Source organism: Sceloporus undulatus, chromosome 4 (assembly GCF_019175285.1).
Source record: "Sceloporus undulatus isolate JIND9_A2432 ecotype Alabama chromosome 4, SceUnd_v1.1, whole genome shotgun sequence".
In the NCBI taxonomy this organism is placed as follows: Eukaryota; Metazoa; Chordata; class Lepidosauria; order Squamata; family Phrynosomatidae; genus Sceloporus; species Sceloporus undulatus.
Window position 1 is genome coordinate 226,729,118 of NC_056525.1, and position 26,662 is coordinate 226,755,779.

The 26,662-nt window shown below is 42.4% G+C and overlaps 1 protein-coding gene across 2 annotated transcripts; it reads left to right on the forward strand.

Moving 5' to 3' along the window:
• Positions 1 to 1,924: 1,924 nt before the first annotated feature.
• Positions 1,925 to 26,662, forward strand: EBAG9 (estrogen receptor binding site associated antigen 9). Of its 2 annotated transcripts, none has more exons than XM_042466048.1 (7): positions 1,925 to 2,107; positions 8,963 to 9,060; positions 14,649 to 14,727; positions 14,854 to 15,012; positions 17,355 to 17,462; positions 18,917 to 19,008; positions 26,137 to 26,662. In XM_042466048.1, exons 2-7 carry the CDS (start codon positions 8,978 to 8,980, stop codon positions 26,255 to 26,257), a joined length of 642 nt encoding a protein of 213 aa, XP_042321982.1. In that variant the 5' UTR covers positions 1,925 to 2,107; positions 8,963 to 8,977; the 3' UTR covers positions 26,258 to 26,662. The 2 variants fall into 2 exon arrangements, with proteins under 2 accessions (XP_042321982.1, XP_042321981.1); XM_042466047.1 differs by lacking the exon at positions 1,925 to 2,107 and adding an exon at positions 3,558 to 3,766.

Here is a 26,662-nt window from a genome sequence, read left to right on the forward strand (position 1 = left end):
TGCTGTTTAAATGATGCATGCGTCCTAACAAGCCAGAAGCCGTGCCAAAGGTGTGGTCCAACCCCCTGCCATGGAGGAGTCAGGACCTCTCAATCAAAGCATCCCTGACAGATGGCCATCCAGCTTCTGTTTAAAGACCTCTAAGGAAGGAGACTCCACTACACTCTGAGGGAGTTTGTTCCACTGTCGAACAGCCCTTACTGTCAGGAAGTTCCTCCTAATGTTGAGGTGGAATCTGTTTTCCTGCAGCTTGCATCCATTGCTCTGGGTCCTAGTCTCTGGAGCAGCAGAAAACAAGCTTGCTCCCTCCTCAATATGACATCCCTTCAAGTATTTAAACAGGACTATCATATCACCTCTTAACCATCTCTTCTCTAGGCTAAACATCCCCAGCTCCCTCTTTCCTCATAGGACATGGTTTCCAGACCCTTCACCATTTTAGTCACCCTCTTTTGGACACGTTCCAGTGTCCTTTTTAAATTGCAGTACCCAGAACTGGACACAATATTCCAGGTGAGGCCTGACCACCTGACCAGAATAGAGTGGCACTATTACTTCCCTTGATGTAGACACTATACTTTTATTGACACAGCCTAATATTTCATTGGCCTTTTTAGCTGCTGTGTCGCACTGTTGACTCATGTTCAACTTGTGTTCTACTTGGACTCCCAGATCCCTTTCACATGCAGTCTTGTTCAGTCAGATGTCACCCATCCTATATCTCTGCATTTCATTTTTCCGCCCTAAGTGCAGTACCTTACATTTCTCCGTGTTGAATTTCATTTTGTTAGCTTTGGCCCAGCTTTCTAGTCTATTCAGGTCATTTTGAATCTTGATCCTGTCCTCTGGGGTATTAGCTATTCTCCCTAATTTGGTATCATCTGCAAATTTGATAAGTATGCTCCCAGTTCTGTCATCCAGGTCATTGATAAAGATGTTGAATAGCACCGGGCCCAGGACAGAGCCCTGTGGGACCCCACTGGTCACTTCTATCCAGGATGAAAAGGAGCATTGTTGAGCACCCTTTGGGTTCGGCCAGTCAACCAATTATGAATCCATGTAACAGTTGCCACTACAATTCCCAGAATTCCCTAGCATGTTGTTTTTATGTACAGCGCTGTGCAAATCTACAGCGCTATATAAATAAATAATAATAACAATGAGCCAAGGCAGTTAAAGCGGTCTCAAACTGGATTATTTCCACAGTGTGTTTTGAGTTTAGGACTCTGGGGACCAGGGTTCAAATCCTGGCTTTGCCACTTGGGCAAGTCACACTCTCTCAGCCTCAGAGAGCAAAAACCCTCTGTGAAGAAACTTGCCAAGGAAACCCCAGCATAGGGTGGCCTTAGGGCAGTGGTTCTCAACCTTTTGGACTTCAGTTCCCAGGAGTCCCAGTCAGTAGGCTCATTGTTCAGGAATTCTGGGAATTGAAGTCTTAAAAAAAATCTAGAGGATCAAAGATTGAGAACCACTGCCTTACAGTCTCCCTAAGTACCCCACTGCACTCTTATGATGCGGCTATTTCCACTTTAACTGCCTCCTGTTGCATTATGGGATTTGCAGTTTAGGGAGAGGGGCGTTTAGAATTCTCAGCCGGAGAGCCATTCGGCTTCGTTGAACTACAAAGCCCAGAGTGCAACAGGAGGCGGCCATAGAGCAGTTAAAGGGGAACAGCAGCAAGAGTGTAGTGTCACTTTAAGGCTGTGCCCTTTAAGAGCTATTGGACTTCAGCTCCCAGAAGCCTCAGCCATGTTGCTCAATAGCCTGGGATTCTGGGAGCTGAAGTCCAAAATCCCTTAAAGAGACCAGCTTTAAAGGCCCGAGAAGAAGAGGAGGCGGGTAGAGGTGTCTCCTGTGTGCGCATGCGCAAGAGCCCACTTCCTGACATCTTCCCCCTTCCCCGTTCGGTTGACGGAAATGGCCGACCCGCGTGGCCGGAAGAGGCGGGGCTAAAGCAGCGGGTCTCCCCGGCGACAGCGAGGCGGTGGCCTAGGAGTGGGAGGCTATGGCCAAGCCCACCGCAGCGGCTGAAGAGCGGGAGGCCGCGCCTGCCTTTGAATGAAGGGAGCTCGCCGTCGCCGAGGGAAGCGGCTCGTCGGAGGGCAAGGTGAGGAAAGGAAGGAACGAGGGAGACGGAGAGGGAGGGAGAGAGAGAGGGCGCAGTCCTCCAGAGGAGTCGAGTCGCCTTCCTAGAGCGGACCTCTCTTCCTGAGGGGAAAGAAAGAAAAGGGCTCCTGAGTCAGTCGCTCCAGGTTCCTCAGGAGGCGGCTTTAGGCAGTGGCCTCTCCTCCTGTGCCTTTCGCTCTTTCCCCTTTATTCCTGGCTGCCTTCTTGTTTCCGCAGAGGCTGGGCGGCCATCTGTCATCGGGATGCTTTGGCTGAGAGTCCCTGCATGGAGGGATGCGGTGGGACTCTTCCAGCTCTATGGTTCCAAAGCCCGGAATCCCACAGCACTGAGCCAAGCGCGTTCAAGTGGAGTCACGCTGCATTAACTTCTGCAGCGCAGATGCACTGATGCTTTCCACCTCAGGGGCCCCTTGAGAATGACGCTTGGGAAGCTTCTCTGATGGATGTCGCTCTTTGTCCCTTTGGGGTCTTTCTCAGCCCCCTTCTCTGGAATGCAGATCTATGCAGGACCAGTTAGGGATGGCGCTGAACAGCCTGCTCTGGGCTAGCAGACACATATTGGACAGGTCCTAGCCCAGTGGGTCTCAACCTCCCTAATGCCTCAGCCATTTAATGCAGGTCCTCATGTGGCACTCAACCCCAAAATTATTTTCACCTCAGTTCCTAAGACCATTGGAAATATGTGAAAGGGTCCCAAAGGAGTCGCAACCCACAGGCTGAGAACCACTCTTCTAGTCACACAGATTCTGCTTTCTATTTCTAGAGATATGATCAGGAGAATTTGCTCTGGAGCAGAGGCGTCACATAGGGCCTGAACAGACAGGCCAAGAGAAAGCTGCTTCGTGTCACTTCGGAGGTACATGCATCTTAAGAAGCCAGAAGCTGCGCCAAAGCTGCACTCCAGTCCTTAGGATTGGAGCATGGCTTCCAGCCTCTTAGGACGCATGCATCATTTAAACAGCATACCTCCAAAGTGAACCGAAGCAGCTTTATTTTGGCCTGTCTGTTCAGGCCCATAGAGAGAGAAAAGTCCCTGGGCTGGACCTGTTTAGATCTGGCTGCAGACCAACCCATATTTCTTTAGATGCATCTGAGATGTACTCACCCAGTGTCTGAGAAGCCACGCTTCATCTACCCTGTCAGATGGTTTTGTCCTGCTATGTTGTGGCATATTAAGGACACTGGGAATTGGTGGACGCTTGCTTTGTTTCAGTCCAGCCAACAAATACAGGGGAAATTGGGTGAATCCTTTCCCCCTTCATATTATGCATGCTTTGTCATACCCACTCCTGACTTGTCTAATCCCTAAACTTAACAGCTTCAAATACAGTAACCAATAACCTTCCTTCATTAGGACAGGTGTCCCATTCCCTGGTCATCTTGATTGCCTTTTTCTGCATCGTTTGAAAGTCTACATAGAGATTGTGTTGCTGATAAACAAGATTGTTGACATTCTCAATAGAGTTCTGAATGGTTCCTGAAGTAGGGTTTACCTTGAAGAAACCATAATGACCTTTTTCCATCAAGACCTGCCCTTCTGTTCCAGAATCAGGCTGACCATGGGCTACATCCCAGGCAACCAGTTCCTTCTCATCCATCAAAAATGAATAAATAAATGAGAGTTGCCATACCTAGAAAGGTAATCTTCAAGCCCTTAGGAGGACTGATTCTCCTTTAAAACATGACATAGGCGCATTACAAACCGCCATAAGGGACGTCCTCAGGATGTCCTAGGTTTAAAAAGGGGCGTCACTTCTTGACGCCCCCAAGCCTAATACGTCCTGAGGACGTACAAGATGGCAGCACCCCATCTACATGGGGGCTGCCATGATGGCGTCATGAACGCGCCACCTCCAAACAAGGCGGTGCGGACATGACGCTGTTGCACCATGCGATGGCGCTTAGTGCGCCCTTTCGTCAGAGCAGGAAGGAGCTCCGAAACGGAGCTCCTTCCTAGTCTTGCATCGCTGGGCACAGCCTTTAGATGGCTGCGCCCAGTGACGCAAGGGAGAAAGGGGTCAAGCGGCCCCTTTCTTCTCCCCGCCACCGTGAGGTGTCCTTGGGGCTTGAAGCCCCAAGGACACCCCTTTCCAGGCCTCGGGGAAGGGGCCTTTTGCCGCTTACCTGCAGCCTGGAAAGTGACGGATCGGGGCCTCAGCGGCTGCTGCTCTGGCCGCTGAGGCCCCGATCCAGCAGGGAAAGGGGCAGGTGTAGGCCGCTGCTTTTCGGCGGTCTGTAACACGCCATAGTCACCGCTTGTCTAAATTCTTCACATTCCCTGCCTGCTTGGAAAGCACTCTGTACAGTGGTACCTCGGGTTACGAAATTAATTCGTTCCGCGGCTAATTTCGTAACCCGAAAAACCTTCGTAACCTGAATTGCCATAGGCGCTAATGGAAAAAAAGCCGCGGCTCCGCCGCGGCTCCATTGAAAATAGCGCCGAGGTTTTTTCGTAACCCGAAAAAACCTTCGTAAGCCGAAACAATAAATCCCTATGGGATTTTTTCGTATCCCGAAAAATTCGTAAGCTGGGTAATTCGTATCCCGGGGTACCACTGTACATGGAATTTGGCAGAACAGTGGGGAGAATTCATTGTTATCCAATACTGCCATGCACACTTCTTACTGACTTGCCCAAGATTTTGTAGATGCACCAGAAATTAGCCTTATGGATGTTTATAGTTGAACTTATATGAAAACCATTATATATTTTAGGGTGAAAGCTTTGGGAATTACAGTTGTGCAAGTTAGACTTACCATATTGCAGCTCACTTTTTTGGTTGTGGAGTTTTGCATGTTGTTCTGACCGTACAATAGCCAAAATCCTTTGCAAAATCAACCTTGTACAAACAGCATAGCACTCATGTGTCATTTCTGTGTCATAGGAAAACAGTGGGACTTACAGGGCCACTTCCAGCTATTTTCCTCTAGCAGGATGTGCTCCATGAATGTCACTTGGAGGGATGCTACATGTCTCCCAGTGCAGAATCTCAACCAGCATCTTGGCTCATAAATTCATGCAACATCATTGTGATGCCATGGTGAATTTGAATTCCAGTCAGTTGATTGATAGAAAGAAATGCTTGACTACCAGGCTGAACCATAATTTGTTGGTTATAATTTATTAATAAAATGCTCATTGGTCTTATTGATTCAACAACTATTTAGTTGTAATGAGAAACTGGAAATATTAGTTGCTTTCAAAGCTACAGACATAACTTATTTGCTAATTCTTGACACTTTATATTGGTGGAAAGCAGCTTTGTGTAATATTTGAGCGTTCTGAAGTTAAGTATTCATATTTTATTATGTGATTTGCCCGTCGTCCTTCTTTTATTGACTGCACATTGCTGCAGCTGGTAAAACCTGTTAGTTGAGAAAGGTTATTGACATTGAACAGTTTCATGCTTGTTAAAACTCTGTAGAACTCTTCCTGAGCTTTGGGATTTGCAGGGTATTTGCTATGAAAGATTCTGAATTTGTCCCTAATTTGTAGGACAGATTAAAGATACCTGGGTTAACTGTATCAGCTGTTCCATTTTCACAGACTTTCCTGCATGAACTGTATGACTGTACTACACAACAGGGCTAAAATAGTCCCCCCCCCCAGATGTTTATAATACCTTTTATTTAAAGGAGAAAAAGACTTACACATGTCTGTGTGCCTAATAGCATGCCAGCCAGTGCGTGCTGAAGTAAATGTGTTTGTCTTTGAACAACTGATGCATAATGTAGACATGCCCCAGGCTACATCTACACTGCAGAATAAATACAGTTTTGACACCACTTTGACTGCTGTGGCTCAGTGCTATGGAATTCTGGGATTTGTAGTTTTGTGAGATATTTAGCCTTCTCTGTCAGAGAGCTCTGGTGCCACAACAAACTGCAAATCTCCAGATTCCATAAAATGGAGCCATGGCAGTTAAAAGTGGTGTCAAACTGCATTAATTCTGCAATGTGGCAGCAGCAGCAGTTAACAAAGCTCCCAACATTTTACAAAGTATAAAGTTATAACTGTGTCCATTAAAAAGGAAACCATAAGAAAAGTGAAGCCTGTTAAAAGAAAAAAGTCTCCCTAAATCATTTTTGAAAAGAAGGTTCAGGTGGACTCTCAAAGGTTCAAAATGTTTTTATCTACTTACGTCAGGCTTATCTGACCTGGTTATTTCATTTCATGCATGCATTTTGTTAGTTTTAAACATGAAGTTTACTGAATTGCTCTTCTTTTTGGTGGTGCAGCATCATATCCTTTCCAATTTTTTCTGCCCCTGTTCCAATTAATTTTTTTTTATTAGAAAAGTAATGTCCAGGAACACATCTACTGTACAGTACTTCATTAACTGAGATATATTCATACTTGCAGCCTTTGTTTCTAAGCCCTTTCTTTCCTACATAAACTCCTTTAATTATTTTTCTATTATTCTGAACAGTGGTCCTGGTTGAATTCAAGTTGTTAGACAAATGTTTAAGAAATGTGGTGGTCATTATTTTTGTTGTTGGGTTTTTTCCAACAGTATAAGAACATTTTTCTATCTCTGAAATTATTTCTAAGCAGTAATTTGTAAATCAGTGCTGTGCTTCCTTTCAGGTAAGTATGTATAGCAGTGTACAACTCATAAACATTATGCAAAGTGCTGTCTCATTCTGCAGCTCCTTGAGGATCTCTTACTGTTGCTGCTGATGTTTGGTGGCAAAAAGTATTATTTTGCTTCAAAACCACATTTTCCCCCTTTAAGCAAGGGCCTTATCAAGCCACATAAGTCAAAGAGCCTATGATTTCAGTCTTAATGTTGCCCAGTGCAAGTAAATTGGGGTCTTCTGAAGTATAATAACTTATCACTCTGGCTTTCATTAGGCAGTTGTTATAGCTGGGGTGTTTTGAGTGTGTGATTGTAGGAAAAAGCTCATAGTTTAGGAATATCCCTTGGCACAAGCCATTTTATGAGCATGATTCCATTAAGAGCCTTAGTACTGTTCACTGAATTGATAGAATGATCTTCTGAATAAGGGGGAAATAGGACTAGAGAGCCAGCATGGTGTAGAGGTTTGAGTGTTGGATTAGGACTCTGGAGACCAGAAACCCACTGGGTGATTTTGGGTGAGTTACAAACTCTCAGCCTCAGGAAACCCCATGGGAACTAATTCATTTTTACTTACATTTTTAAGATTCTCTTGTAAAGCACCTTTGAAGGAAGTCTTTAAATCTACTCACTTGATTGTTGCATGCTTTCAAGTCATTTCTGACTTATGGTGACCCTAAGGTGAACCTACCATGCGGTTGTCTTGGCAAAATTTATCTAGAGGAGGTTTGCCATTGTCTTCCCCTGACTTGCCTCAGGTCACTCAGTGGGTTTCATGGCTGAGCTGGGAATCGAACCCTGGTCTCTAGAGTCATAGTACTCGATAGTCTGTGGCAAATAAGAATTGCTTTGAGGTCTCAGTGGGTAGCGCAGTTGGTTCTTTTCTTATTTCTGGTTGTCCGTGTGCCAGCAATAATTTACATAGGGCCCAAACAGACAGGCCAAAATAAAGCTGCTTTGGGTCACTTGGAAGTATGCTGTTTAAATGCTGAATGTGTCCTAAGAGGCTGGAAGTTGTGCCAAAGCCATGCTCCAGTCCTAAGGACTAGAGTGCAGCTTCTGGCTTCTTAAGATGCATGTGTCGTTTAAACAGCATACCTCCAAAGTGATCTAAAGCAGCTTTATTTTGGCCTGTCTGTTCGAGCCCATAGACACATAGTAGATAAATTAGTAATCTTGACATTGTAAAGTCGAAGGCTTTCATGGCCGCATCTATAGTTTTTTGTGGGTTTTTTGGGCTATGTGGCCATGTTTTAGCAGAGTTTCTTTCTCACGTTTCGCCAGCATCTGTTTCTGGCATCTTCAGAGAATGCTTTGCCTGGAAAAATGCAAAGCATGAGTCCTAAGAGGCTGGAAGCCATGCCAAAGCCATGCTCCAGTCCTAAGGACTGCAGCGTAGATTTGGCGCAGCTTCTGGCCTCTAAGGATGCATACAGCATTTAAACAGCATACCTCCAAAGTGACCCAAAGCAATTTTATTTTGGCCTGTCTGTATGGGCCCATTTCTTTATTGCCTATGGTTATTAACTACTGGTTGGACCTACTGTATATACTCAACTATAAAACGACCTCATGTAAAAGTCGAGAGCAAGTTTTGGGGACAAAATTAGGGATTTTGATATGACTCATGGATAAGTCGAGGGTAAAGCCTATGGGCATGTAACAAAGGATCTTAAGGATGAAGGAAAGGAAAACAGTGCCAAAGAACTTAAGAAATCCCAGCAGACATAGCTCTTTGTGCTCACCCTAAAAGCTAGATGACTGTGAGAGCTGAGGGGGGTGGGCAGTGCTTCCAAAACAGATCATATTCTTGACTTTTACTTGGGGATGTTTTCTTTTTTAATAAGAGAGTAAATACAGTATATTAATATCATATTGGATGTCTGTACACTCTACAAGCTGTTGTTGCAGTCCCACTAAGTGTACTTGAAAAATCCACAATCACTGCTATTTTTGTTTGAGAAAAGTCCCAAAGCTCCCTGAAAAGAAGTGATTGTGTTCTTTGGGTTCATTTGCTCTGGCTTTCGGATATCAACTAGGATTTGTTATTGAAGTAGCAGAGGAACATAGTTTTCTACTTTAAAACATATTCCTGGGTATGCAAATACACATTTTGGATGCCTTCAGACCATGCCTATGGATCCTAGTTGTATTAATGTATATGCACTGACTTTCTCCAGCATTGGATAATAAACGTAATACATTTATATGAAGATGTATTATACTTGTAAGCATACTCTTCTTTCTTCTTACAGACAAAGACTTTCATCATGGCCATTACACAGTTCCGTCTGTTTAAAATTTGTACTTGTCTGGCAGCAGTACTGTCTTTTTTTAAGCGGTTAATATGCAGGTAAATAGAAAATCTTGCTTGTGACCTTGGTTTAATTGGAACATTTTTTTGACTTTCTCTTCTTCCTTTTCCTTTTTAAAGTAGCTTGTATTACATTTTAATTGGGGTCTGTGTGTGTTAAGCCAATGTTTTAAAGGTTTCTCATAACTTGTACAGCAATAAATGTAACCTGTTTTTGTCCTAAAAGTTCTTTTTATAGCTTTTTTTTATAGGTGAAGGTTCAGAATCATGTAACTTTTTTTAAAAAATCTGAACACTGCATGTTATTTAATTGGATTGATATCAGTAACCCACCTTTGTGTGTGTGTAGAAATTGTAGCTTTATTTTGTTTTTTAAATGCACCTGCTTAACTTTCCCTTTTAATTTTGTTTAGATAAAATTTTCTGAAACTTCTGGGACTGGGGAGAAGTTAGGATCTTTAGCAGTACAGTGTTACCCCGGGATACGAATGCGCCGCCTTACGAAATTTCCGGGTTACGAAAAAATCCAATTGAAAAAAACTGTTCCGGGTTACGAAGGTTATTTCGGGTTACGAAAGAAATTTTGGTGCTTTTCGGCGCTTTTTCGCACCAAATCGCGGCTTTTCCCCATTAGCGCCTATGGGGTTTCGGCTTGCGAAAGCCTTTCGGGTTACGAAAGCGGCGGCGGAACGAATTATTTTCGTAACCCGGGGTAACACTGTATAGACATTGTTTGAAACCAGGGGAGAAATTATTAACATGATAAAACTGTTTGGAAATGTAGAAATGCTATTTTTCAAAAGCAACAAACAATCCCGTGACGTCTCTAAAATTACACACTTACTGTGTTATAAAGTTTTTATTTAATTTCTTTCTGAGGTCCTCAAATGAGTTCTAATAGGTAGTGTGCTTGTGGGTCTATATTTGTGGGTGTGTGGGTCTATAGATATATTTTTAAAAGTTCCAAAAATCAAAGAATGGATGATAATAGAACAGTTAGATTCCATTGTCTTTGTCAAAAGAACATCTCATCAGTAGTGACTAGAACTTTTATTCATTTGATCAAATTCTATGTTCATGGTTCACGGACCAAGAGAAAGCCATCCCTGGACGATCTTACAGCTCTAGTAGATTCATATGAGGAGATAAGGTTTCTCAGATAGTCTGGACCTAAGCCGTGTAGCACTTTATAAGTCATAACCAACACTTTGAATTGTGTCCGGAAAGGAAGTGGTAGTCAACTAAGCTGTTCCAACAAGGAATTTACTTGCTCCTTGTAACTGGCCCCAGTTAGCAGTCTCGCTGTGGCATTTTGCACGCACTGAAGTTTCCGAACAGTTTCCAAAGGCAGCCCCACATAGAGTGCATTACAGTATTCCAAATGAGATGTAATCAAGGCATGTGTCACTATAGTCAAATTGGACATCTTAAGAAACAGGCACAGCTGGTACACTGGTTCTAACTGCAAATGCACTTCTGGCCACTGCTGAGACCTGGACATCCAGGCTCAGAGTGGAGTCCACGAGCACACCCAAGCTGCGAGCCTCCAGCAGAGGTGGAGTCCTTATTCCCTGATCTTCCTTATGGCTGACTAGGAGCACCTCTGTCTTGTCTGGGTTAAGTTTCAATTTGTTTGTCCTCATACAGTGCATTACTGACAGCAGACACTGGTTCAGTACAGAGACAGCTTCCTTGGAATCAGATGGAAAGGAGAGATTTTATTTATTTATTTATTTATTTATTTATAGATAGTATTTATACCCCACTCTTCAGCCAAAAGGCTCTAGGAGCAGTTAAATAATAATAATAATAATAATAATATTTTTACAGTGGTGCCTCGGGTTACGAAAGTAATTCGTTCCGCGGCCGCTTTCGTAACCCGAAAAGCCTTCGTAAGCCGAAATGCCATAGGCGCTAATGGGGAAAAGCCGCGATTCCGTGCGAAAAAGCCGAAAAAAGCACCAAAAGTTTTTTCGTAACCCGAAAAAACATTCGTAACCCGGAACAATAATTCCCTATGGGATTTTTTCGTATCCCGAAAATTTCGTAACCTGGGTATTTCGTATCCCGAGGTACCACTGTATTTATATCCCGCCCTTCCTGCGATCAGGGCGGCTTACAACAGGGTTAAAAACAACAAACCATATAATACAAAAAGATTAAAATACAAAAACATCAAACCATACAATAAAATAACAGACAAAAAGCCCCATAGCCCAACCTCTTGGCCGCGGAAGAGGAGGGAGGCCCACAGGATTTTATTCGGGGAATGCCTGTTGAAACAGGAAGGTTTTTAGGTCCGTCCTGAATTGGGCCAGGGTGGTAGACGAGCGGAGCTCAGTGGGCAGCGTATTCCAAAGGGCTGGGGCAGCCGTGGAGAATGTCCTCCGTGCGGTGGAGGCTAACCTAGCCCCAGGCACCTTCAGTAATTGCTGCCCAGACGTTCTGAGGGTGCGAGGCGGAATGTACGGGGAGAGGCAGTCCTTTAGGTATCCTGGGCCCAAGCCATTTAGGGCTTTATAGGTAATCACCAACACCTTATATTGAGCTCGGAAGCGGATGGGCAGCCAATGGAGGTCTTTCAGCACCGGTGTTATATGGCTGGTCCTGGGAGCACCAGTGACCAGCCGGGCTGCCATATTCTGCACCATTTGCAGCTTCCGAGTTTGGTATAAGGGTTGCCCCATGTAGAGTACATTGCAGAAATCCAGTCTCGAAGTTACCAGAGCATGTACAACAGTTTCTAGGTCCCTCTGGGCCAGGTATGGGCGCAGCTGGCGAATCAGCCGAAGCTGATAACAGGTGCTCTTGACCGTCGCATTCACCTGAGCTGTCAGGTGAAGCGACGAGTCAAGAAGCACCCCCAGACTGCGCACGGAGTCCTTCACAGGGAGCGTGACCCCGTTCAGGACAGGTGGAACCACCGCCATTCCTGGACCAGGAGAACCTATCACTAGTACCTCCGTTTTCTCTGGATTCAATTTGAGTCGATTTTCCCTCATCCAGTCCATTACTAACAGGCCACGAGAGGAGAGACGCCATCCCCAGTCACTGCATCAGTCGGAGACATAGAGAAAATAATTTGGGTGTCATCAGCGTACTGATAACCCCGCGCCTCATGTCTCCGGATGATCTCTCCCAGCGGTTTCATGTAAATGTTAAATAGCATGGGAGACAGAATGGCTCCTTGAGGGACCCCGGTTTTAAGGGGCCTCTCGTCGGAGCACACGTCTCCCAGCTGCACCATCTGGGACCTCCCGGAGAGGTAGGAGCGGAACCACTGGAGCGCAGTGCCCCCGATCCCCACCTCTGCCAGGCGTCCCAGAAGGATACCATGGTCTATGATATCGAAAGCCGCTGAGATGTCCAAGAGCACCAACAGGGACACACTTCCCCTGTCGATGCTCAGACGGAGATCATCGACCAAGGCGACCATGGCCGTCTCAACCCCGTAACCCGCCCGGAAGCCAGTTTGAAATGGGTCCAGATAATCCATTTCATACAAGACCGCCTGAAGCTGGATCGCAACCGCCCTCTCGATCACCTTCCCCAAAAATGGTAGCAGCAAAACAGGCCGATAATTATTATATACCAGGGGGTCGAGGGAGGGCTTTTTTAAAATAGGTTTTACAAAGGCCAATTTGAGTTGAGATGGGAATAGCCCATCCCTCAGAGATGTGTTAACTATCCGGCGTAACAATAATGTTACTGCCGGTCCCCCCTGGGCCGCTAACCACGAGGGACAGGGATCAAGAGAGCAGGTTGTTTTCCGAACGCTTCCGAGGATCTTGTCCACATCCTCGGTACTCACCAACTCAAACTGATCCAGTTTAACATAGTCCACGGAGGCTCTGGACACTTCTACCCTAGGTTCTGCTATAATGTCGGCGTTCAGACCTTCGCTTATACGAGAGGTTTTATCCGCAAAAAAGTCGTTAAACAAGTCATAGCAGGCCTTAGAAGGTTCAAGGATCTGGTTCAGGGCGGGAGGGAGCTGAGTTAGCTCCCTGACCACCCTGAACAACTCTGCCGGACGCGACTCAGCGGACGCAATACGAGCACCATAGAACGAGTTCTTTGTTGCTCGTATTGCCTCTCCGTAGTCCTTTAACAGTTGGACTAGGAGAGTCTTGTCGTCTAAGCAAAGGTGTTTCCGCCAACGGTACTCTAGCCATCGCAGAACCCGCTTCCTTGCCCGGAGATCTTCTGTATACCAGGGCTTACGTTTAGAAGCAGGCCTGAGAGGGCGCTTGGGAGCGATACTGTGTATAGCCCTAGAAAGACCGGTATTCCAAATACCGGTGAGGGCATCAACAGAGTCGCCGTCATTTCCAACCGTGAGCCCCTCTAAGGCTTCTTGGGACCTCTCAGGTTCCATCAGCCTTCGAGGGTGGACCATCCTAACAGGTCCACCACCCCCGGGGGGGATCTGGGTAGAGGCCTTGATTTTCACCTCTACCAGGAAGTGATCCGTCCATGGCAGGGGGGAAACATTAGCTATTTCCACCCATGGATTTTCCGCCTCCGAACAGAAGACCAAATCGAGAGTATTACCCGCACAATGCGTAGGACCCTGTATCAGCTGGGACAGGCCCATGGCCGCCATGGTATCCATGAATTCCCGAGCTGCACCAGATGGAACATGGCTGGCCGTGAGGGAGATGTTGAAGTCACCCAGGACAAGAAGCCTGGGCGTCTCCAACATCAGCTCAGCGACCAGCTGTGTCAGCTCGTTAAGGGAGTCCACTAATGCACGGGGTGGCCGATACACTAACAGAATCCCTAGACTGTCCCTAGCCTTTAGGGTCAGGTAAATACACTCGATATAGGAGGTCTGTCGGATGTGGTTCCTGGTGAGGGACACGGTGTTCCTATGTATCAAGGCCACACCCTTGATTAGACATTTCTCTGCCCTCAGGCTTACAATCTAAAAAGACAAGACAGAAAGGGAGAAGGCAATGGCAGTGGGTAAGGGGTTCAAGTCCAGCAGATCTTCTTTCCCTCTGAGGTCTGAACCAAGGCAGATGGACTGGAGGGAGGGCACTTCTTCTTAATCTGGTTAGGCCCGATGGAGCTGGCTTGCCCATCTCTCCCTCTGGATTATGGTGGACAGAGATAGAGATAGAGCTGAGTGTCATTGGCATGCTGATGACACTGCACCCCAAAACTCCAGATGACCTTTCCCAGTGGTTTCATGTAGATGTTAAATAACATGGGGGACAGAACAGAACCTTGTGGGACCCCACAGGCAAATGGCCAAGGGGTTGAAAAGGAATTCCCCAATGCCACTTTCTGGATCTGCCTCTCCAGGAAAGACCAGAACCACTGCATAACAGTGCCTCAAAGTCCCATCCCAGAAAGGCGGCTCTGAAGAATATCATAGTCGATGGTATCGAAAGCCACTGAGAGGTCTAGCAGGATCAACAGGGACGCACTCTCCCTGTCCTGTTCCCGGCATAGGTCATTCACCAAGGCTACAAAAGCTGCCTCTAATTTATTGGCCTTTCTCAGGTTGTGACATATCTAATTAGCTTTTACACTCATTTTAAAATGTATTTTGCCTCTACAGCAGCTCCTATAGTGCCGATATTTTAAAATTTAGAAGGAATCCTGCATTTCTTTTTCAGGACTGGAAGGGGGAGAAAGCTTAGTGGAGACCAAATAACATTGCCAACTACTGTAGACTATTCATCTGTTCCAAAACAGGTAATATATATCTAGATGTCAGTGATTAAACAGTAGCTCTGCTAAATGACACATTAAAATACAGATGATCAATGATGAATGTTTATTCTGAACTAGAAGATTAAAGATTTGTTGTTGGCTCTTTAGTCAGAAGTTGAAGATTGGACTTCATGGGATGAAGATGCACCTACAAGTGTGAAAATTGAAGGTGGCAATGGCAGTGTTGCCAACCAGCAAAACGGTTTGGAAGAAATGGAACCAGACTACTTTAAGGATATGACACCAACAATAAGGAAAACACAGAAAGTATGTTACTAGCATTCATTATGTTTTAAAATGTTACACTGTGCCCTGTGAGGTAATGATTATGATTTAGCAGCTGTATTTTGTGCACAGAAAGTGGATTCTACATACAGACTTATGGATCAGTGGCACTGGTTTGCTTTTGTACTGACAGAACTTGATCACATCTGATGTAGAGTTTTGTGTTGTCTCATCTTGATCTCTTGCTTACCACAGTTGCTTCAAATTTAATAGCATGGATAGTTGCCTTGCTGCTTCGAGAGCCAGATTTGGAAACTCCAGAAAGAATTTGTTGTTTCTTGTTTTATATCACATATTTATATTATTTCCCTGTCAGTTTTTGTGTCAGTTTTGCCATATTGGGGGGGGGGGGAGTTATAAAAAGAAGTTATAAGAAATAAAATCACAAGGTGATTAAAGCTCTATAAAAAAGTCTAGTTAATGTGAATTTATCATATATACTTGACCATAAGTGGGCTTCAAAGCTGAGGTCAAATTTTAGGGCCGAGATTTTGGATTTTGATATGACCCATGAATAAATTGAAAGTAAAACTGAGGGGCTTGTAACAAAGGATGTAAAGGATGAAGCAAAAGAAACGGATGCCAAAGAACTTACAAAATCCTAGCAGGCATAACTGTATGTACTTGGGGCTTGGTCATTGCCCACAAAGCTGCACATTGGCCTGTAATATTCATTTGTGGCATAACATTGCATCATTACAGTAACTAAGTCTTACATCCATCCCCTTATCTTTATGGCAAAAGAGTTACATGAGGGGGTGATAGGCCCTTAAATAGCCTCTCTCTCTCATCTGCACATTATCTTCAAAGCCCGCTTCCTCTTGGTACTTCTTTGAGCAGAATTGCCAAAGAGCTGCCTCCACAACCATTTTCTGGTCCAGGCACTCAAACTGATTAGAAACAGTGTTGAGGGAAAAGAGTAGAGAGAGTTGATCCTGGGTGCTCCCAGGGTAGACTAACCTCTCACCATTTGCCACTCTACTCCACATTCGCTGGGGTTAGGGGCACAGGACCCCCGTGAATGTGGAAAAACCACAGATAACAAAAACACTATTTTTTTACTTGAGAGAACACTTCTCTAGATCCTCCAGTGCAACTCTGTGGTCAACATATGCCAGACATTGACAACAGAATTGAAATGTAGTCGCTACAAATGCATAGTGGAGTGTTCTCTCTAGGAATCTCTAGGTCGTTCAGTGCAACGTTTGGTTAAAGTTGACCATAGAGTTGCACTGGAGGACCTAGGTATTCCTAGAGAGAACATATTAATAAAATCTGTGAATAATCAAAGCTGAAAAAGTCAAAGCCGCAAATGTGGAGGGATGAGTGTACATCCATTGACCCGTGGATAAGTCAACCCAGTTTTTTGAGTACCGTAATTTTTTAAACTAAAATTTCTAGACTTACACATGGGTATATACATTATGTGGATTGAATGGGACTGAGTTGTATGCAGACTCATAATGGTAACATTTTCTTGATTATTTGTACTAAAACCTCATCTCATTCCATCAGGCAGGCAGACACAGTTTGCAATATGCTCTTGGATTTACATCTTTAAACTGCTGTGCATCACAGCACGAGTGCTGCATTGCTTTCTACTAGCACAGATAGACTGTTGTTGATTTGTAATTGAGTGAGCTATACAAATGTCACAAAGCGTGCCCAAGAGAAATGCAAAAGGATAGGGTTTTCCCAACATTTCCTGGGAGTATTCTGTTGAAAGGGTTAATGCAATTAAGCATTCCAAAATAATATTGACTTAGTTCAGAACTGAATGATTGTGCACAAAGTTCAAACTCTCATAAGCTCCTCCTGCTTCTTTTGTAGATACAAGATTTAAAAAAATGGTTTCTACTTACAAATCACAATTTCCCATTATGTCTGGATTTGCAAAACTGTTTTGATTAAACTCTAGACTGTGGGGATAGATCAAGATCAGAAACTACAGTTAGATCCTGGGTTGTTCTTTATAACTACAGTTTAAACAGATCATTGTTTCCGAAGTTCAAAGGCAATGGAGAACTGCATTTTGTTTAAAAGTGAAATTAGATTCTTCTGATGGCCTCATAACTACAAAAGGGAATGAATAAGCAGAGGAAATTCACATAGTGAATCTGAAACAGGCCATTGTGTTAGAAGTAGAAGCAGAACTGTGCAGTGTTGTCACAGACCTTTGTAAAGAAGTAGGCAGAGAAGGCACTTTCATGAGGCAACAATTGTTGTGGGCAACAGTAAGTTAACATACTGAATAAATTTCTGTTGTATGTAATGGTAGTGTTTGTAATTAGTTGCGATTTCTTTCCTTCAATTTTATTTTTCAGATTATAATTAAAAAACGTGAACCCTTAAATTTTGGTAACCAGGATGGCACTGCAGGATTTTCTAGTAGATTAGCAGCTACACAGGATGTTCCTTTTATTCACCAGTCTGTAAGTATCTTCTCCATACTGATCATTTTGATTTTTTTCACCGAGAATAAAGTGTTGCTCTTTTGTGCTTGTTCAAATCTGTTTCAAAATGTAGATGCGGTCTTGGGTCAATCTAGAAGCTTGTCTGAAAATACATGCAAGTAGAATACCAAAATAACAGTATATATAAATGTATCAAAATCCGAATCAGTGAAGATTCTGCTAAGGAACTACATGTGTCTGTAAGACAGAGGTGAGAATCATGTGGCTCAAGGTCCACATTCTGTCTCCAAATCTTGCAAAGTGCAATCTCTCCCTGCTTGCCTGCAGAACAATCATAATTTATCAGTACTGTGGCGGGAATTGCTGTTCCTGGAATACACAAGCTATAATAATACAAATAAAATAATAAAAGATTTATTTTTACCTCACCTCTCTGTCGGAGACAATCGAGGCGGCTTACAATTAAAACAAGAACATACATACCTCATATCTCAATCAATCCCCCCCTAAAACAACAATTAAACAGATTAAACATTAAAAGCAATACAATTAAAATAATCGGAAACAGACACAAGTACTCATTGGGGTGGTAGATTTGGATTTGGTTGGTGGCTGGGTTTGCTATTCAGAGAAGGCCTGCCAAAAGAGATCCATCTTGACAACCTTTTTAAAGCTGTCCAAGGTGGTAATATGACGGATCTCCTCTGGTAGGCCATTCCATAATCTTGGAGTGGTTGAAGAGAAGGCCCTCTGGGAAGTTGCAGTTAACCTAGTCTTTATAGGTTGCAATAAATTCTTCCCAGAGGACTTGAGTGCGCAGGGTGGATTATACGGAAGGAGGCACCACAGTTTCTAGGTCCCCCGGTTCCAGGAAAGGACGCAGCTGGCATATTAGCTGAAGCTGATAACAGGCACTCCTGACCGTTGCATTTACCTGATTTGACATCTGGAGCGATGGGTCTAAGAGCACACCCAGACTGCGAATACAATCCTTTAAGGATGGGACCCCTTTTAGGACCAGTTGGTGAATCTCATAATTTCATAATGATCGAAAGCAAGGTGTAGGGGTATTTCAGAATTGGAAGAAAACTTCTAGTCACTTTCTGTGTAGAAAAATTGTGATGTAATCATTACTTGGGAGGGAAAATGCTGGGAGTCAGGTATGGAGTCAGATATCATGGAACATGGAAGGAGTGTTGTATACATAATTAATGAAGTTTTTGATTAGAATTTGAAAGCAGGTGGGTTTCTTGAATGTTTAGTTGTTAGTTTGTTCAGCAGATATCTGTGTCCAGTAAGCTTTCTCCCAGGGATGGATAAATATGAAACTGTAAAAGTAAAATTTACCTGAATGTAGAATTACATTGCTGTTGATAGGGTAGGTCATCCCTAATGTAGATAAATAATGTTCTCAAATCTGGCAAATTTTTCAGGTGATAATTTTGTGTGTTGAATTCTTTCATTTATATCAGCCAGAATTGGGAGACCTGGAGACGTGGCAGGAAAACAGAAATGCTTGGGAAGAGGAGGAAGATGCCTCCTGGCAAGCAGAAGAAGTTCTCAGGTAACTGTACACAGCTGTGTAATTGAATATGTTGCTTGTGCGAGAATATACTGTGCCTGATTTTGGATGTAGTGATAAATTGTAGGAATGAGCAGGTGTTAGCTTCTATGGTTCTCCATTAATGTTCAGTTCGTTGGACATTCAGAAAGTTTTGAACTTATCTTGTTTCAGTAAATCATAGTTAAAGCTGAGCACACTTGTAGCATTGGACATGATGCTAAATTACCATTAATCAGAAACACTGTTTTATCAGTCTGTTCGCATCCACATTGAGGCGGAGGGATCATACATCCTGAAGTTCGCTGGGTTCATTCCTGTAATGGAATTACAGGAGTAAAGAGACCATAAAATAGATGCTAAGATCATAACCATAAAATCTTTCAATATGAAATGGCCCAAAACCATTTCAGATATAATTATGGAATGCTCTCTCTAGGGCTGCTCAATAATGAGTGCCAGTCCAGTACCCAGCAAGATATTTGATTGATTTTAGCTGTTGCTTGTATGCTGCTCTTCTGAGGCAGCTTTTATGTTGTACATTTTAGTGTGCATAATTTTCTTAAAGTCAATTTCGGTCTTGGTGATAAACTTTTTATTTTATTTTTGGAAAATCATAATATCTGCCATAGAGCAGGTGAAATATGTTTTGGACAAATACTAGAATATTCAGTTCTCTCCACGTTAACACTGAGCTACAGAGCCTTAGAAGTAACTTCTCCAATATTTCCTATGGTATACAATCAACACAAGAATATAAATGGTATATACAAAATATATCCAGTGTAAGTCAGGCATAGAAATGCATAAAAGGAAAACAAGTGTATAAAAGTGGCTAACATTCTGTTAATCCATTTGCATGAAATTAGTATTTAAATGAAAGAAGGTAGGTTGAATGTTGTGTTAAAAAAAGTATGGCAGCACAATTTACCAGCTAGTGAGACACTGATTCCAGTACTATCCATCTCCATTGTTAGTAGATGGCACACAAGCTGTTTAGCCAGATGCTCAAGCATTTCCATCTGATGTCAAAATCTCGACTCATAACTGAGACAAATATTGTCTACTACATTTGGTATTAGTGTGCTGTAACTTGTCTTCCACTTGTCAATTGCTTCTGCTTCTGGTCATGGCTTCTCTTTTTACCCAAACCTTTATTTGCTAGGATGGTGCTTGTTAAAGCATGGACAAAAACTTGGTTTGGCTAAGAAAGTGCTTTTTTCTCAACCTACCCTCAGTCTTCAGTCTGCTGATTATTATCTCACCCTTGCTCATAGAAGCTCAGGAAATATATGTTGTTGCCTTATTCACCATACAATTGTGAATCTGGTTAGGCTCAGAGGAGAAAAAGTGATGGGGCCAAGTGGTACATTCACCCTTGGTTTTCCAGATTTTAATTCAGCACTGACAATTAAGCCACACTGGCTTTCCTAGTGGATCTTTCCCAATTTAGAGTTAAATAGATCTGCTTGATAGTAGTGATTCTGTAGCAATGCTGGGAACAAAGTAGGATGTGTAAGAAACGTGTCCTCATTGACATTTCAGTCCTATTCATCTGTCCAGAAACAAAACCCATTGATTTCAGGGGGCTTTTAAGGGAACATGTAGGATTACAGCCTTAACTGGAATTTACATTTCACTACACTAATTTGTCTGTTAGTATACTAGCTTTTATTTTGTTCTATTTTTATCTTCCATTGATTTGAAAGTAACAAGATCTTGAAGGGCATACTGTAGTTGTCTAAAGTGGTGTTGCAAGTTGTGGAATTAGTAAATCTACAAAATAATATCTTGACCTAGCCAGCAGAGGGCCCTGTACACAACTAAGCTAGTTTATCAAATCTTACTCCTGTCTTTTCACTACTTGAAGATTATTGTTCCTGTTAGTGCCGTGAATCTCATAGAGATTAGCTTTTCCCCCTCCATTATGGTCAAAATGGGATGCCTCATTTTTATTTATTTTTAAATTATGCCTTTTCTCCTAGCATAATATTTTACTTGGAGGGGAAAGCCTACTACTGTTATACTGAGTTTTTCATTTCTATGATAACATATCCACAATATCTTAGCAACTTGTGTCATTTCTTAACTTTTCATTATATACAGTCGCACTTACCATTGTTCCTAAATAGATTATCTTTCATAGTATGTCCCATTGGTTTTGTGGTCCTGTGCCTGGGGACCATTATGTTTATACACACCCTGTGTATTGCAAAGTCTTTACACAGAACCTTCCGTTCCTCACATCCATTTCTTTAAATTTAATCTGGATGTTTGTGAGATTTTTAAAACTCCAGAAGTAACCCTTTTACATTAGCTGTGCTTGTGTAAATGTTTCTTTTAAATACCATTCTGATATTCATGCATGTATTAAATCCAGATCAAAATGACTCAAGTACAGATGGGTGATCTTATTCAGAACCCCTTGCAAATATAGAAAACCAGTAGTGTTTCTATGCTAGGCTAGCTTTTTATTTGCAGAGATTTTCATACCAGACTATACCTCCTCTAGTTTGTATTCACTCTCCTATATGTGTACATGGGAATTTGTGATCTACCAGTTCTAATGCTGCAGCATTGAACAGAAAATATGGAATCATTCATCAATAAAGAAGAAAGCTAAATAATTGTATTATATAAAACTTTATTTAACTAACTTCCCTTCTCTTCACAGACCTCATTTGTTGTGTACTAACTGAAAAAGAAATGTATGCCTGTCACTTTGTAAATACAAGTATATCGGGAGACTCATTAGCTACTTGAGTGAAAATATATGTTGAGCTTAACTCATTAGTGAATTAGCTTCACTAATGAATCACAAGGGGTTTTTTTTATGGTCGAGGCTGGGAGGACACCTATCCCTAGTCTGAAAAGCAGCAACAACTGCTTCTGAAAATTGCTTTTTATCTTTGGCATCTCAAAAATGACTTCAAGAGGACTATCAAAGCAGTCCCAACTTCAGTTTGTAGGAGACTGGAAGCAAAGCAATAGACAGGAATGTCACGCTCTTTCACCTGGAATTATTTTTGGGAAATGAAGCACTTCTATAGAGTCAAAATACAGAACTGTTCTGGATTTTTGTTTTTGTTTTTTTACCTGAAATATTCATTATATCAATCTATCTATATCGATCGATCAAGTTTAGGATGGACACATTGTGGCTAAAATCTTTAATCTTTTTGTAAGTCGCCCTGATTGCATCTTGTAGAGGGGCGGGATATAATAAATTTATATATGATTAAAAAACAACAAATTCTATTTTAGTAGTAGTTTTTTACCCCATGTATGGTACAGTGAACCCTTGTTATACGCTGGGGTTTGGTTCCAAGATCCCCCCGTGTATAACAAAATCGTGTATGCTCAAGTCCCATTAAAATAATGACAAGCAAAATGGTGTCCCTAAAAAAAAATGGAAAATCAAGGTAAATTTATACTTTTTTTGGACCTTTTCAAACCGTGGATGCTTGAATCCGTGTATAAAAAACCGTGTATAAGAAGGACCGACTGTACCCCCTGATTTTTTACAGGCTGTGTACTGAGCAAAATATTCTTTTTTAACGACATTTACGTGTGGCTTTTTATTTTTATAGCTGGTTTCAGAAGAATACCCAGTTAACTGAAATCATAATTGGGGGGGGATTTGGGTTGAGGGAAAATGAGGGAAAGGTTGGTCCATTTAGAAATGGAAATGTACCATAAAAAAAATTCTTTTTCTCGAGGGACCGAGTGATAAGAAATTTACTTTTATTCTTAATATTTAACCTTGAGAGACACAACCTATGTGTATGACATGAACCCAAAATAACTGTGGCTTATAAATTGTACGGTGAAATTACAATGTTGTATATACGGTATATATTGGAAAAATAAAAAAATATTAAAAAGTATTTTTTAAAAAACTATCCCTTCAGATTTTGCATTGGTTGACCTAGACCTAGAATTATAGAGTTGAAAGGGACCTTTTAGTCAGTGGTTCCCAAACTTAGTCCTCCAATGTTGTGGACTTCAGGCCGAGAAGCTCAACCACTTGGCCAGCAAAGAGCCCTCCTCCTGACCACCATCTTGAGGGGGAGAGAGGCCTGGCCTAAGACAAAGAGCCCTCCTCCTGACCACCACTTGAGAAGAGAGCCTGGGCCTTGAGACAAAGTGCCCTCCTCCTGACCACCATCTTGGGGGGAGAGAGTCTGGCCTGAAGACAAAGAGCCCTCCTCCTGACCACCATCTTGATGGGGAGAGAGGCCGGGCCTTGAAGACAAGTGGCCCTCCTCCTGACCACGCATCGGATGGGGAGAGGAGGACGGGCCTTGAAGACATTATCCCCCCTCCTTACCACCACTTGAGGGGAGAGAGGCCTGGCCTTGAAACAAAGAGCCCTCTCCTGACCACCATCTTGAGGGAGAGAGGCCTGGCCTGAAGACAAAAGCCTTCCTCCTGACCACCATCTGAGGGGGAGAGAGCCTGGCCTTGAAGACAAAGTGCCCTTCCTGACCACCCTCTTGAGGGGAAGAGGCCTGGCCTGAAGACAAAGTGCCCTCCCCTGACCACCATCTTAGGGGGAGAGAGGCAGGCAAGCAACAACAGCCTCACCTGAAGACAACATTTTTTTTATTAATCAATTATTATTAATTTCAATTATCAATTAATATCAATTTTTATCTTGTATTGTAATGTTTTAAATTTTGTAAGCCGCCTTGATCATATTTATGGAAGGCGGGTAGAAATAAAATTTATTATTTATTATTAGCATGTAGGATGGTAGGAACTGAAGTACAAAACATCGGAGGGTCAAATTTGGGAACCATTGACTAGTCCAATCTTCTCCCAGAAGAATCACAACTAAAGTACTCGTGGAAGATATTCATTCCAAGTATGCTTACAGACCTCCAAGCTAAGAGTCCACCACCCTGCGAAGTAGTCTTTCCATTTCAAACATCTGTAAAAAAATTTTCCCTAATGTTTGGTAAAATTGGTTTTTTTGGCTCAGCAAGTCCAATCTGTGCCACTTTAGCTCCAGTTAGCACAACAAAAAGGATGGTTAAGTCACCAGACTGGTCTCACTGGATTGCTACACTTTTCATGCAACATTTCAGCTGCAAAAATTAAACATATTGTAGGCTAATACATTTTGATCCATGAATCCAAGAAGTCTAAGAATGTGTTGCTGCAGTTCCCATTCCTTTCTCTAATTTAAAATGTGAATTGAGGGCATCTTGAAATGTTTTCTGTTTTTAACTGTTAAATATTGCATTTTAATTTGCTATTTCATTTTTGCTTGTTAAGTGCCTAGAACATGTATGTTAATGGGCAACCATATAAATTTCATAAATACATTTATCTTCTCAGCCTGGCAGGCTTTCCCAGGCTGCTGATGCCTGCAGCCATGAAGGTAGCATAGTCTAGCTGCCATATAATTGTATAAAGGAAATTCTGATTTGGAGGATTGTGAATCCTTTTCCAAGAAAGAGAAAATGGAAAGTATTTATCTAAAGAGTATTATATGCAAGGCTGGCTGCTCAACTGAAGCAAGGAGGGGCAGTAGCTTTTGGCACCACCAAGCACATGAAAACATCTAGGGAAACACAAAGGTAAATCCAAAGCATATCTAAAGTTCGTATAGTTTGCATGAACCTTCAAATCTTACTTCCCACATTTCACATGTTGTTCTGCACTTGCCTGTTTAAAAGGATACAATTGCTGAATTAATGGTTGATTTTTTTTGGTTCCTATGAAAATCAATACAATTTAAATAGCTATTTCAAAGTTAACATATTTGTAGTGCTGCAAAATTATCTCTAGAGAGTCAGCATGGTGTAATGCTTTGAACATTGGACCATGACTCTGGGGACCAGGGTTCAAATCCCCACTTGGCCATGGAAATTCACTGGGTGACCTTGGGCAAGTCACATTCTCTCAGCAAGAGCAAAATCCCTTCTGAACAAATCCCAAGAAAACCCCATGATAGCTTGCTGTAAATTGGAAAATACTTGAAGAGACACAACAAGAAATGTATAGCACATAAGCAGCTCTTCCAAATCTTGGATCCTCAGATGTTGTTGAATGAAAATAATGTAAAAAGCTAACATAAAGAGATTGTAATTATAGTTTTAACATAAAACATGTTTTTTCTTATTTTTTTTCCAGTCTAGAGAACAAAGGGGGAAAACAATTGGTACCAGCAGTTACTTAAACATAGTTACTAAAGCTACACTGAAGATTAACTTTGGCCTGAGACAAATGGGCCAAAAGCGGTGTGGCGGCAGCAATACTAGGGTTCTGGAGTGTGCAGCAACCGTGTGGTCTGGAACCCTAGTGTGTAATGGTGACAGTTTAATGGTGGCGTCCCGTCCACACAGGCACCACCATCTTGACATAAGGGACACACAGTGTCCGCATGTCGCTGTGCATCACTTACGTCACAAGTGCGCCAGTGGCGCACTCGCAATATAACCCAGGCTCCGCAAAAAGAACCCAGGAGAACTGGGTTCCTTTTATGCCGGAGGGACATTGCGTGGTTTGGTGGCTGCGGCTTCCCTCTTTGTAAAGAATAAGGGGAACGGCAGGAAAAAATGGGGGAGGACACATTCTACTTTTTCACAAACATGATGTGATATGGTTCACATTCTTGAGTATTCACATAAGGCCTTTTCTCTACTACTGTTTTACAGCCCAGAAAATTCTACATGAGATTTGAGTTTATACTCATGTCTTGTCATGTAGTAAAATGGGCATATTATTACCTACTTATGCAAAGGATGATGGTTTAGGTTAAACATGTGTCTAATCCAGCAAGGTTATATGGCAGTGCACATTGAGATGCACTTAAAATGGATCAGATATGCTATAGTAATAGATCAGGATACTTGTGTTATGCTTGGCAATTTAAAAGACTGGGGATTCTTTTGTTATTTTTTTTAAAAAAAAACATGATAGGCAGGATCAGACTATGGTCAGCATGCCCCTTCTGTGTTTTGTCTTTTGTATTCTTGCCTAAACAGGCTAAAGCAAGTTTACAAAATGACTGCAGTGTAGTGTGATGTTAAGTTGTTGACAAAAAGTGATCATTTGAAAATTGGCTGCCTAACGAAGTATCATGGCTCAGTATTTAATTCTACATCTTCTATGAAATTTCAGGCAGCAGAAAATAGCAGAAAGGGAAAAACGAGCAGCTGAGCAGCAAAGGAAGAAAATGGAAAAAGAAGCGCAGCGGTTAATGAAGAAAGAACAGAATAAAATTGGTGTGAAGCTGTCTTAACACCACTTGTGTTGGTTTCACAGTGCCAGCTGAGAGGAGAGAATTCAGCTTCTAAACCATATGCATCATTTTGTATTGGAACTCAGTATTTTTAGAACTGCTCACTGCTTCATTTTAAAACCCATTTTGGAAGAGACAGTTCTTCCATAAGGTAACTTTAGCTGGACAGTTGAATCAACAAATTCATCATCCCACTAAATCCTACCATGACAGGACAGTGTTTCCTGCAGAAGCCCTATACCAAATCACTCCTATTTCAAGAAGAGATACGACTGCATAAACTCTTCAACTGCCTGTTTTGATGCTAAAGGGAAAACTCATGTAAATAATTGAATGATGGCAATCTACTCTATTGTCTATTCTGCTTATTACCAGAAAGGTGTGTAATTAAATAATTTTAAAGAA

Bases quoted from the DNA above. Each gene is read 5' to 3' on its own strand.
- EBAG9 (XM_042466047.1), top strand. From the start codon at position 3,743: ATGAGAGTTGCCATACCTAGAAAG. The intron at 14,728-14,853 runs GTAATATATATC...TTGGCTCTTTAG, and splicing joins ATTCATCTGTTCCAAAACAG to TCAGAAGTTGAAGATTGGAC. The intron at 19,009-26,136 runs GTAACTGTACAC...ATGAAATTTCAG, and splicing joins CAAGCAGAAGAAGTTCTCAG to GCAGCAGAAAATAGCAGAAA.